Here is a 13,540-nt window from a genome sequence, read left to right as displayed (position 1 = left end):
TTATCAGACCACCAGAAATCAAAGTACGTGAGCAAGCAGCTCTAGGGGGACAATGTGCAAAGAGCAGCCAGTGACCTGACACCATGGCTGATCTGGAGCGGCAAGTGGAGAGATTCTCTCTGGGTCACACAAGCCAACCCAGAAAGGCCGTTACCCTTTGACAAGGTTACCTGGAGCTGCAGAGGGTCAGTGTGAGGCACACAGGTAAGTGCGCAGTCACCTCCTGCCCAGGGCTCCCTCAGGCACAGCTGTGGGCGAACGCACAGCAGTGATCCCTGCAGGGGACAGAGACACAGATCACTACCCTGCCGAGAAGCTGTCACAGCTTTCCAAGTTGGCATGGAGAAGATCTCTCTGCTGGGTATAGCTTCCACTGCCCTGTGTGCTGAACACCCTCAGCCACGGAAAAGCTCAGTACCATCTCTATGAGGCCTGATTACTGTCACACAGAATAGAATTTACTCCTGGTTTAAAGCCTGTTCAAAGCCTGAGGCAGCCACAGCAGGACCCTGGAAAGGCACACACTGCCTCTTCTCAGGAAGACACCATGACGTGCAGGTTTTGCCCAAGGAGGACCTGAAGGGCAGCTGGCTGATTAAAATTGCAAGGAGAGCTACCCAGGCTGGCATTTGCTGGGACGGGCAGGCTCACAGCCCCGGCTCAGCAACTGAACCAAATGAAAACAGTCGCTAAGCTCTGGCCTGGGCTTCAGAGCAAAGATGAGCCCTGGGTGCCCTGGGCAGGGATGTTATCTCATCTGAGCACAGACATTGACACAGAGAGAGAGCTGGGAAGGGTGAAACCCAGATCCCACCTCATCCCACAGCACTGACTCACCAGTGGTGTGAGCCAGCCCCCTACCTGCTCCGTGCCACGGCTGTATGGCTTCACGGGCAGGCTGCCTGGAAGGGGCCGTGGGGCGTCTGTCTCTCTCTGCCCTCCTGCTCCAAGGGAGACTCTCGCCAACAGACCAGCTGAGCCACGCTTTGGCTGGTCAGGTCCTTGAAGGCTCCTGGGATGGAGACCCTCTCTGGGTGACATGTCCTAGCTCTGCACCACCCTCCTGGTGAAAAAGTTCATCCCTGTGCCCAGTCTAACTATCCAAGCTGCAACTTGTGGCCATCAGCCCTTGCTAAGTCATCTGGCACTACCAGAAGGAGTTTGACTCTATTGCTTCTCTAACTCCCTTTCAAAGAGTCACCGGCCATTATCAGCTCATCCCTTTACTTCTTCATTGCCAGAGGAAACAAGCCCATCTCCCTCACAGGCTATGGGCAGTAGGTCCTGGCCATGTCACATGCCCTCCACCTGATCCAACCCAGTTTTTCAACATCCCTCTTCAACTAAGAGAACCGAAAGAGGACACTGTTTCAGGTGTGGACTCAGCAGCACCAAGCAGAGGAGGAGAAGTAGCCTCACCAGCCACACTCCTCCTGATGTAGCCCAGGTCATGGTTTCCACTGCAAGCTCATGGTTACCTGGGGTCTCCCGTAACCCCTTCCTGCTCCTTTTCAGCAGGGCTGGTACTCCAGCAGTAGATTTTCTTTTCAGCTAAAAGGTCCTAGTGATACCTTGTGGACTAAGATGTTAGGGGACATCACTATCACTTGTACGATGCTTGGAAAGGATAATTTTTCTCAGAAGGGTAATTAATTAATTACAAATGTCAATCTTTCACTGTCCAGCTCTTTTACAGTCCTGAGCAGCACTTGAGCAACTGTTGGAGGAGGGAGGATGACCCCACCCTGCAGGCACCTCAGTGGTATTGACACAGGGCCAGCCCCATGTCAGCAGGAGCCTGGTGGCCTGGTCGAATGGGGACTCAGGCTGCCTCCCGACCGGGGCCTTGCATCCGCCACCCTGTCATCCCCAGCAGAGTGACAGCTGCTGGCTCACCAGATGGAACAACAACTAAGAAAAGCCCAGAAGTCCCACGTGGGGAGGGAGGGAAACAGTCACAGGAGACAGAGTCAAAAAAAGGCTCTGAACCACCTCACAGAGACCGCTGCACCTCAGCAGATACTGCACCACACTGCACTGGTGCGTGGGGTGGCAGGAGGAAGGGGGAGCACTTCGTTATGCCAGAGACAGCAACTCACCTGCCCCAGTGTCTGCGTGACCTGTGAAACAAAAAGCAGAGAGTGCAATCTAGAAGCATTTAGAGATCACAAATCCATTTAGAGCCATGCTGGGTTTTGGTATTTACTCCTGAAAGGTGGGGGACACCCCACCCCACCCTTCCCTTCTCCTTTCCTTTCACCTTTCCTTTCTGCAACCCTCCACCCCTCCCATCCCCAAACCTCAAGCCCTCACTAGCAAAAATTAATTGCTGTGAACACACAGAATCACACGCATCCTCCTGCTGCTCTTCAAAGAGCTGCCTGGCCAGAGCACCAACGTCTCTGCTAACCACCGGCTATCGCCACACTGCAGCAAAGCAGTCGAGGCCGAGTCCTCTAGCAAACAACAGGGGTAGGATGGCAATCACCCCCCTGGGCCAGCAACAGAGGACTGGCGATGGGAAGGAGCAGAAAGCCTTTGGGCCTTGCAGACTCGTTCCACACAGCACAGTGTGAGGCAGTGATCATGGAGTGGTGGCAGAAGCTTGCCCCCAGAGACATCAGCTGCCAGCACCTCGCTGCCCAGGGCGGTCCCCCCTGGGGAGCTTTGGAGGTCCTGGCCCCCAGCACTGCTACAGCCTTGCCCAAGGTGCAAAGCTGCAGAGGTGTGTGGCCCAGGAGCCTGAAGTGGGGACAGCAGGATTCCCGGGGGGCTGCTGCGCTCCTACAGCAACCGAGACCTTCAGCTAACCCTGCAGGTGGCAGGTGGGAGATGGCTCTTTAGTGCAGAGCAGAGAGCCACCCTTCTGCTGCTTTGCTGTGGACATTAAGAGGGAGGTGATAAGCAAACTCACAAGCTCCAGTTGCTCCTTCCATACTCCCCCTGCTCCACCTTATGGCACCTCTATTCAAGTTGTCAGAGGATCAGCAGTCCCAAATAGACCTGGATTTACCCCAAGGGTTGGGAGCCTCTAAAGTATCCCTCCTACCTCCCAGCTCAGCAGCACCAGCAAACCCTCTCTCCCACTACAGGGCACGGCCTCAGCCTGCACCCTCCCCCTACCTCAGCGCTGTTTGCTCTGTGCCATTTGAAAGCCACAATACAGACTTCTCACCATCACCCAGGACAAGCACATCCCCTGGATGAGATGGGGATGGCCAGAGCTGGGAGCAGGAGCCAGCCCCAACCTCTTGCTTCTAGAGAGGAGCCAAGGAGAAAGGTCTGCCCCCCCCCTTTCTAGCCATCCAATTGTCAGGGGATGAAGGGGGAAGGCACTGGCTTTCCTGAGGGCTGCACCCTCCAGACATCCCTCTCTCTGCTTCCACCTGAATGCCCGGTGTCCTGGCACAACCCACCATGTGTGACGGCTTCTTGCATGCTCCAGGACCCTGCAGTCTGCCCACACCTCTTTGGACTCAGGGTACAGGTGGGGAACAATGGTGCCGGGGGGACACGGAGATATGCAGCAGTGGTGGGGGAAGAGCTCTGCCAAGCGAGGCAGCAGAAGGTAGCCCCAGTGACCCTGGGGGAGTCATTTGTGAGGAGAATGACTTTGGCGCTGGCCAGGCTGCATGCCGGTCACGGTTCATTTGCTATGGGAAGCAGGGAGTGATTCATTTGGAAAGCTTCAACACTGCGACTGCACGAGGTTCATACGCCCCAGCGAGATGGCAGAGGGCACCATGCAGCCTTGATCTGCAAATCTATATGCCACCCACTTGTCATCATTAAAGTTCACTGGATGTGCTAGGTAAAGACTATGGTGTTTAGCCTGGACTAATGCTCTCTGGCTTTTTCTTCAGCTGGATATCAAAAAGCATGTTCACTTCATACCCTGAATTCTTGCAGTTTTGCCTGGCAATGTTATTTACCCTGACTGCCCCATTTTCCACCTCCAGCCAACCTAATGACGGTACATTTAAATGCTAGATGAAATGACTGCTGGCTCCCCAACAATTCTGAGAGCACTGAGAGCCTTTAGGATGGGAGATGCTATGAGGCTACAATGTAGTATTTCATATTAGAGGAGCTGAAAGTTGACCGTCAGTTTCGCACCTCTGGCCCCAGCTCTTACGTGCCACTTGTCAGTCCCAAGAAAGAGTCAGTGGGCTCAGGAGTCTGCTGCAAGGCCAACGTTTAGTGCCTGCACCAAACTTCTGTTTGCTCACAGCTGAAGCCGGGCAGACAGCAGCCCATGTGCCGCCTGCAAACAGAGCAGCAGAGGCTGTGCCTGCTGGTGGTGAAAACACCAATAAATGCAGGTTGGAAGGAGAGGCCAAGTGCACAGAGCTGATCCAGGTTACCCATGTTTGACAACCACAAATTGGGATGAGAAAGTGTCTTTTCAGAACCCTTTTAACACATTCACCTTTGAGAGCTTTCAGCAAAAAGACAAGGCAGGAATGTTAAAGGGTCAGATTCCGGGTGTTTGCTTGTTCTTTCCTCAGGCAAACCCTTATTGATTGACTGTGGGAAGGGTGAGAGCTGAGCACAACTGATGGAGGAGTCCCACTGCTAACACTGAAGTATGCAGCCTCCTGGCAGAGACTAATGACGATAGACAAAGCTTTTCCAAATACACCCCACGCTCTGCCTGCTGCATGCTGCCAAAACCAACAGTCTGAGGGGCTCTTGGTTCCCTACCACTTTTAGAGCCAGAACCTTCCTCAGGCAGCAGGACTTACAGTCGCATGGTGGGATTTTGGAGGGGTGAAAGAACAGGCATGGCCAAGAGTGGGCTGGGGGCTTGGCAGTCAATGCAAATGCCAGCTGCAGGGAGCCTCTCCACAACACAGGATCCTCTGGAAATGAGGGATACAATCAGGATCTCACTGTGGGATGAGCTTTCACACACAGATATTAGTGAGACCCAAACAGCGCTCTGGTCAGTATATCCAGACATGGATAGGCAAAGTCATTTGCAGGAGCAGCTACAAGACGATGATGTGCAGTCAGTGACCATTGCTAGAGGGTCTCCTGGACTTTACTGGGTGCACCAGGCCAATTTCATGAGCGGAGCTCTACTCGTGAGGAGAACAAGACAGGACCACCCACACTGGCCAGCCTACAAGCTCTAAGTGCCGAAGCAAGGCACTGATTCAGTCAGACTGCTCACAGGAGCAAAGATTACTCGTGTACAGGCTGCAGGACTAATACTCTAGGGCCCCTATGACTCCTTGTCGACTCAGGAGTTTTGTCACCGCAGTTACCACCCTGACACCGTCACACAACCCAGAAGTCAGGGGAATCTCTGATCTGTCATTGCACAGGTTGGGGACAAGCTCTGTGAGGACATTCAGTCTTACCGGAGTTTCTTTTTTTGCTCTTAGCAAAGGTGGGAGAGCGTACCACTTGTGCTGCTGTCCCCATAGTAGGAAGGGCTCAGAGAACCAATGCCAGGATCAGGAGATTGACTGCATAGGAGACCAAAAACCCACGTTCAGTAATTCCCCATCCACAACTCTGCCCATCACACACCACTTCTGTACAGTCCTGAGCCAGCCAGCTGTGCCTACACTCTTGCACATGTACACAGTTGCTGTTGTAAGACACACATCCGCAGTCACTAACTCATCACATCCAAGCACACCTGTAGTCAGGTACGTTTTCTGGATTACATCCCTTCCCTCTCCCACAGAGCCAACAAGAGAACTGGTCCCTCAGGCACTCACATTCACACTCACTCACACTCTGCCCCTTGCTTCCCTTCTGATGTAAATGGACTCCCTGCAAGGTGGGGTCTCACACCCATGCAAGCTGGGAAACTGCATGAAAACTGGGAGTGCTGGTCTTCTGGCTTGCTCTTGGGCACAGCCTGCTGCCTGAGTAACGACCCTCAGCTTAGCAAGCTTGATGGCAGTAGAAGGACATTCCCATCCTGTCCTTCATGTCCCCTTTCACACCAAGACAGTTTGTAAGAAAGCTGAAACAATATGAGCAGTCACCTCCATCCACCCTTCCTGGCTACAGGAATCCTCACAAGCAGCAAGGACATCTCCCAGGATCCCAAATATGTCTCACATAATGGAGGCCTCCGGGTGGACCTCCTGGTAGCCATCCCACAGCTGTAGAGTCAGAGCCATCAGACCTGTCGCTTGCACCACCAAGGTTTTTATCTGAGGCAGGAGCAGTGAAACATCACAGGCAGTGATGAGATGAAATGCTCAGTGAGTGGCATGGAGATGGTGACATCTCACAGATGTGCTGCAGCACGCTCCCACAGGCAGGGAGGAGGCGGGCTCACTGTGGATCCAGGTGGCAAGAAGTAGTGTGTCTTCCCAGCAGAATGACACCCGCTTCTCCATCATATCCCAACACACATCTGATGCAGCACCAGAGGACTCAGATGTGGAACAAACTTCTTGGGAAGAGGAAAGACCAAGAGGCCATTTCATTTGGCTTGCAAGGAGTTAACAGTGCTGCCTGGCATCACTTACTCAGTGGAGAAGTGGAAACAGGACTGAGGTTAGAGGCCCAAACGTCACCCTGAGTGCACAGGCAGGCATCCCTCCCCCAAAGGTCTTTGATGCAACACATTTATTTTGCTGTGTGGCAGTACTGTACATAACACATACATTACCAGCAGTTTCAGAGCACCGAGTTGTCATTCCTCCCGCCTTCCCTGAATTTCGGAAAAAAGGCAGAACCACTGTCCCCTTCCCCCATTTCACCTGCAAGGAAACAGGCCAAGAGAAGTCCAAAAACACAGAGGCACTTGCTGACTGGACTGGAGGTGAATCTCAGAAAGTCCAACTCCCAGTCCATCACTCTCACCATTACGGTCCCCTTTCCCTGGTGCTGGGAGAGGAAGCCTTAGTGCCAGCTCTCCACAAGGTCTCACTCCTCTGAGAAACTATCTGCACACCTGAACAGAAATCAGACTAAGGAGACTGCAAAAACTTATATAAACTCTATTGGATTCTAAAGGGACTTACCACCTCTCTCTGAGGGTCTGAGAAACGTTTTGGGGCATTCTAGGCAGGGTTGGGATTCTCTTAAATTCTGTAAGATTGTTTAAGGAAGAGCCAAGGAGAGGCTTTTGCTTCCAGTGCAGTCCCACTGGAATCTGAGTGGAATTTCCCCTGATCAGATGAGGAAAAAGGTACCTTGCCCTTCCAGACACACGGAATCCTGCACCTCCTTTTCCTAAACCATGAAACAGCAGAGCTCCGGTACCGACTCCAGCTCTCAGTGCCACAGAGAAAGCTAATGCTGTAACAAGCAAGGACAGTGCAGCATGTAACTTGGAACAAAACCCCAAAATAGCCCACAGAATAGACAGAAACAGTCAGAAAGGCAAATGTGCTGTGGAGAGAAGGGACAGAGGGAGCACCCAGGCCTCTCCCACCAGTTCATGTCAGTATGTGGAATGGTGCATCCAGCTCAGGAGAGCAATGACCCAGTTCCCCAGCTGGGACCCCTTCAGCCACAGGAAGAGTTCATACAAGTTGATCTGCCACAGGCTCAGGGCTTCTGTGAGTGAGATCTGGGCTCTTCTATAAAGCGAATGGCTCTTGCTCCTCTGGTACCTAGAATGAGAGAAACAGCTGCATTAGATCCAGCACGATGCTGACAGGTGGGAAGGAGTCCTGTCCCATATCTTCAGTACAAGTGACCCTCCCCAGGGGAGGGGAATGTTCCACATCTGAAGAATCACCAGCAGTGGGGACCCCCGCCAGTAGGGATTTTCCCCAAGTGATGTTCCTGAGGAGCTGGGGCTGCCTTCCTAGCATGAATCTGGCAGAAGATACAGTCTGCTCCCTTGTGAGCCCAGTTCTCTCCCCACTGCGTGTAGCGACCTCGGGCCATGGCACCCTCTGCTTCTATGTACAGCTTCACTTCAGCTAACTGGGACAGGTCCACACTCCTACAGCCTTTCCTGGTAGCACACTTGTAAGAGTCCAGCAATCCCGACACACTGATTCCAGGAAAAGTAATTCTCCACCTTTCTTTAGAAGCAGAGGTTAACGGGGCTTCATAGGTCCCTCATCAGCCAGAGAAATAACTGTTATTTCTTCTCATGGAGGAGGAATCTGAGGCAGAAGTGCATTGACTCATAAGACTCACAGATGGAAATCAGTTGCATGACTCCTGTTCCTGGCTTTTAAACATCAGCCTGATCTTCACAGTCAGCCCTGGCCCCTCAATCAGGCTGCAGAAACTGGCAGCAGTGAACTTGCAGATCTTTGCTACCCACAAATACTTCCCAGTGGTGACGCCTGTAATGGGCAGGAAGTCCCTTCCCCTCCTCTGGAGGGGCCAAACCCTAAACCCTTACCCTAAGGCCTCCAACTCCATCCCTGTCCCCAGCCTCAGGGTGACAGACCTGTCCTCTGGAGAGGCTGATGGGTGTGAGAACAGCACAGAGGCTGAGATGTGTGACTGAGCAGGGGTAGGACCACAGCAGATGTGCTAGTGAGGGGGAGAAGTCTAGAGCTAAGAGTAAGAGGTCAAGAGGTCAAGTTAGACCTTGTCAGGGTCCTGAGCAGGGGCTCTAATAAGCCTTAACAAAACTGACTGGCCTGGGACCTCCCCCAACCCTCTGCTCACAGGCCCAGGAGCTCCAGTTAATCTCAGGCCTGCACCTTCAGTCTCTGCCTGAGCTACACTGGAGCAGTAATGGTCCCCAGGTCATGCCCTGCTGTGAAGCCCCTTGACCTGGACATCAATCCACAAACTGACCTCTTGGCTTGACCTCAGCTCTTGTCTTGTCACCATGGACCTGCCTGAACACCACTAGACCTGATCTACAGATTGACTTTCTGGTTTGACTTTGGACCTGGACTTTTGATGGGACCTGACCACTAACTCAGGGTCTGTCCTGCTTGCCTTACTTAGCTACTGTGTGACTGGGCCTGGCTGGTCTGCTGGCCCTGGGATCCCCCCAAATCCTGGCCCCCAGGGACAGCCAGCCCCTGCTGCTCCATGTCTGGCCCCTGGTGTCAGGAGAAGAGACTCACATGGAAACGGCTCTGACACAGCAGCGAGACATGTTGAGGAAAGAGCTGGCACTGGCCCGCGTGTGCAGGGCTGACTCAATCCCCCTTAACAAGTCATTGGTCTTCAGCAGCAGCAGCATCTGGCGAGGGACATTGTTGAGAAGCTGGGTGATCTGGGGTAGGTAAGCAGCAGCGTTGGACCGGATCTCCACATCCTGCGGCCAGCCGGGTCATGTCAGGGAGAAAGAAGAGAGAAGCTGAGAGTGCATGGGAAACCCAGGTCCAGATGCAGCTGAGATTTGGCAGGAGGAGATGGTGTTTTTCCACACCATGACTCTAGCCAGAAGATAAAGAACTCTTTGTCCTGCTTTCCTGCAGACACCTGGCCATCCCAAGGACTCACAGCACAGTCACAGATCACTCCTGCCATATCCCACCTGCCCCTCAGTGAGACAAGGCCCCGTCCCCTCACTGGCAGGACTAGTAGCCTCTCAGGAACACAGGGCACTGGCTGTTATGTCAGTTCTTGGCCCCAGGCAGCCCGCAGCAACCGTGTCTCAGTACTACCCTTGCAGCCTTCTGACTGAGTCTCACCTCATCAGCCCCAAAGCTGAGAGAGATGCAGATAGCAGAGGACTGCTCAGGAAGGTTGAGGCATGCTGCAAGGACAACCAGGTCGCTCCTTGCCTTGCTGTCCCATGCAACTGATGGCTTTATGCTATACTGATGAAGCTGTTTTCAAGACCTAGTTTAGCCCTCTGTCCTCAACACAACTCAGCAAAGGTAAGAAGGCATTATGCAGTTAAGTGTCATGCTAACCCAGAAGATCAAAAACTGCCACCTGTCAGGTTAAGGGTCTATCTAGACCCCATATCCTGTCTGGTAGCAGCCAGTAGCAGACGCTTAAGGAAGGAGTGTAAGACCAAGGCAGACGCAGGGTGATCCTTCATGTTCCTTGGTTTCCCAGCTTCCAACAAATACACTGTCACGGTAAGATCCCACTGATGACTACAGCCTGAGCTACTTAGGATGGGCTCCCCTCCAAACGTTAGCCACCATAGCATGCAAGACAGCCAGCCCCCACTCTTCTGTCTCTTTTTAGATCTGAGAGTTCCCCCACCATCCCAGTAAATATAGCACTGCATGGTGTGGAGTTGATTCCATACACATACTGTGTCCCTACCTCTTCCTAGAGAGGCCATGACATGAATCAGCAAATCCAAACAAAAGTCCCTGGAACATCTGAAATGTCCAGAATCCAGCAGGACACATGTAGAGGCAGTAAATCACTTCTTACAGGAGGAGAGCTCCTTTGTGGGAAAGGGAAAGGACACCTTCTCTCCTCTGGAATGAGGGCTGGCCAGCCTATATTTCACGATATGGGATCTCACACTCACTCTTTGTGAACATCAGACTTATTATAAAGGAACAGACCTGCACAAATCGAGTGTGCCGGTCGTGATGGCCAAGAGATATATACAGCTCACACACCACCATGGTTGCTTTGCTGTTGACAAATATATCTTCGTGTCCTCCTGCCTCCACCAGTGAGCAAATACACAAACCTTCACCAAGAAGACACTTAGCTCTCCTAAATGTTAAATGTTTTGTTCCATTATTTGTTGGCAGAAAATTTCTCCCTGATTATCTCTTATCCTTTATCCTAGCCAGCATCGCTGCAGAGACTACTTTATTTTCCACACATACGTTTTCTTTTCTGTTTCTTTTCTATTTATTTTTAGCTCCAGCTGCTTGTCCACATCACAAAACAACCACATGATCTGTCATCAGAACTGTCATTTTATGTCAAGGGCAAAGCCTGTGCACAGAGGAAAAAATCAGCTATGCCACAGGACCTGAGAAAAGCCCCTTGGCTGCAGTTGCTGAGGCTGCTGCAGGATGCAGCAAAACACAATAATAAAATCAGATGAGACGAGGTTAGCAGCCACCCTGAGCGGTCAGCTGCCTGGGGTTGGCTGAAGGCAGGAACAACTTCACCTATGGCAATTCTCACACATTTGCCTAGCCGGCTCCTAAAATTCTCCAGTGATGTGACTCAAAGCCTCCTCAGACCATCCACACCAGCGTTTCACTGGCCTTGTCATTACCCAATCTCCTTAGCTGAATTTAAACCCATTACTTCTTGTCCAGTTTGCGGCAGTCTTTAACAGATTTGAAAATCACTGTAACAACCCTTCTTGACCCACGCTCTTCTAGACTTTTTCTGCTCTAACTTGCTCAGACTTACCTCATGGGTTGCATCTGCTTGACCACCAGTCCTTGTAGCTTGCTGCTGGACTTGCCCCAGTTTCATCAAACCTTTCTCAAGACGCAGTGTCCCAGACTGGACACAGCACTACAGATAAGATTTTGTTTCAGAAGGGATGCTTCCTTGTCTCACAGGCTACTCTTGTGTTGATACATCCTCAAGCACAGTCTCTGGAGCTCTGTGCTGATGGTACTTGCCTACACAGAGCTTGGCTCTTGCTGCTGATAACAATCTTTCAAATTCACCTCTAAACTAAGGGCAAGCAGCAGCTCATTTCCTAATGCCACAGCAAATCTGCTCAGCTCCCCATTATCTGCTACAGGATTATTCAGTTTCAGCATTAATTGTGTCATGTAGGCAAAGACAACAGAGCTGGCTCCATACATGCAATTCAACTCAATGACAAAGTTCATTAGCCCACACAAGGCACCATGAGGCTGCAGTTACACCTCTGGCATAACCTTCACAAGCCAGTTTAGGATAAACTTTGCTTATTAGCTCAGATTCAACACTGGCCTTGTAGTACTGGAGCTAGTTCCATGTTGATTCACTTTGGTGCCTCTGAATTTTTTTCTGGAGCTACCAGGTCCAGAAATTGCCAGATCAAGCACAGATCTGCTAGACAGTCACTATATTATTTCTGATATGCAGAAAATTAACTCAGGTAGGAAACAATCAAATTACTGGGTGGGGGGGTCCATTACCCAAGGTATCTGACCTACTCATTGCTATGTATAATGGCAAGCCAGTGCAGCAAATTCTGCCACATCCATCAAAATGAAATGACAACACAAAGGAATTTCCAGAAGAGAATTTCACAGGACTATAACACTACTTAAATGAATTTCATCCTCTCGACTACAAATGCATGCAGATAAAAACAAACCATAGGATACAACCATCCTTCTGCCTACAGTCCATTGGCTGAAATCACATCATTATATGTTCATTCCTAAAAACAGCACAATTGGCAGGGGCTGCTACTATTCTTAAGGTGGTGTGTGTATGTCAGGAGTGTGAGGAGATGTGAGAAGGACCCCAGTATGTGTGGATAGGAAAGGGTGGAGTATGTAAGTGGCAATTTCCTAGATTTGTAGTGATTGAGCTGACAGGATCTGCAGTTAAGCAACCTTGACTCCAAGTTAATAGGGTTTCTGATTGGGTGGTAATTTCCAAGGGTTTTTAGGAGTTTGTATCAGTGCTGATAGTCATTTACATGAATAGTGATAATGCATTATCCTTCTCATGTCTTCCCACTAAGCCTTTATGTCTCCTCTACCTTAACCTATCCTCCTTGATGGTTCCCTGCACAGCTGCATTCAACACTTTTAAAAGAAAAGGCTGATCTACAAATGTTTCCCCTGCCAGAACTGGTGAACACTTAGCCATTAAAATATTACAGAAAATTTAAGCAGCCCGTGACAAGTGAAACTGGGAAATTAAGTTCAGCCACTATAAACACATTGCAGAATGAGTCCTGGCTTTTTCTAGCTTAGCCATCAATGCAGAATTGGCTACAGAGCTGCCAGGGGTTGCCCAGCATCGCTGCAATATCAGTGGTGTAAATGGTTACAACAAAGAAAGGTACCCAAGGAGAAGGAAGGGCACATGATAGGGAAGGGCACACCAGACCTACCTCGCTGGCTGAGACTGGCGACCGGTCAATGCCCCTGTTGACAGACTCCCAGGATCTGGCAGTCAGCATGCAGGCGAAGAGAGGGTACAAATCCCCTGCCCCAAGCCGCCGGCTGTACTTCTGCACCCTCTTCATATCAGCCTTGATAAGGGCCTGCCAAAGGCGGCAGTAGTCCATGCGGAATGACTCGCTCAGCACCTGGGGAGGGAGACACAGCCCCCAGAAGTCCACGGAGGACAGGGAACTGCGGGGGGAAAGCCTTGTGCCCCTTAGCTGTGACCTATCCCCCATTTCAGAGCCAGGAAATATCCTTGGAAGGTTATGGGAGTAATAGGAAAAATAGGGGCTTAGGGGGGCAAGGTTGCAGCTGGGTGTGCTCTTTCAGCCTGACACCCACAGGCAGCCTCACAAGGCCCTTCAGGCCCCCCATAGCTACGTACCTGGTAGAGCCCATGGTCCAGGAGGATGATGTGGGCCTTGCCAGAGGCTGGGCATTTCTTCACTAGCACATTGCCTGGGTGTGGGTCACAGTGCACAAAGCCATTCACAAAGATCATTTCGCTGTAAAGCTTTCCCAGGTTGCGAGAGATCTGTGAGGAGACAGGAGATGGTCACACACTGCCACCCACAGCAGGG

The 13,540-nt window shown here is 51.4% G+C and overlaps 1 protein-coding gene across 8 annotated transcripts in view; it reads right to left on the bottom strand.

Moving 5' to 3' along the window:
* Nucleotides 1-6,582: 6,582 nt before the first annotated feature.
* The window catches only part of ADCK1 (aarF domain containing kinase 1), an 81,885-nt gene continuing 74,927 nt past the window's right edge, over nucleotides 6,583-13,540 (bottom strand). For all 8 annotated transcript variants that reach the window (XM_074824840.1, XM_074824844.1, XM_074824846.1 and 5 more), the window contains 4 exons: nucleotides 13,345-13,494; nucleotides 12,905-13,102; nucleotides 9,021-9,214; nucleotides 6,583-7,589 (listed from right to left, as the gene is read on the bottom strand). In XM_074824840.1, the coding sequence (XP_074680941.1) occupies nucleotides 7,418-7,589; nucleotides 9,021-9,214; nucleotides 12,905-13,102; nucleotides 13,345-13,494 (714 nt within the window). In that variant the 3' untranslated portion in view covers nucleotides 6,583-7,417. The remainder of the gene's footprint in view (nucleotides 7,590-9,020; nucleotides 9,215-12,904; nucleotides 13,103-13,344; nucleotides 13,495-13,540) is intronic.

The sequence above is a fragment of the Strix aluco genome, chromosome 4 (assembly GCF_031877795.1).
Source record: "Strix aluco isolate bStrAlu1 chromosome 4, bStrAlu1.hap1, whole genome shotgun sequence".
NCBI classification, from domain to species: domain Eukaryota; kingdom Metazoa; phylum Chordata; class Aves; order Strigiformes; family Strigidae; genus Strix; species Strix aluco.
The sequence above is the reverse complement of the archived record's forward strand: the minus strand, read 5'-3'. Positions and strand labels throughout refer to the sequence as shown.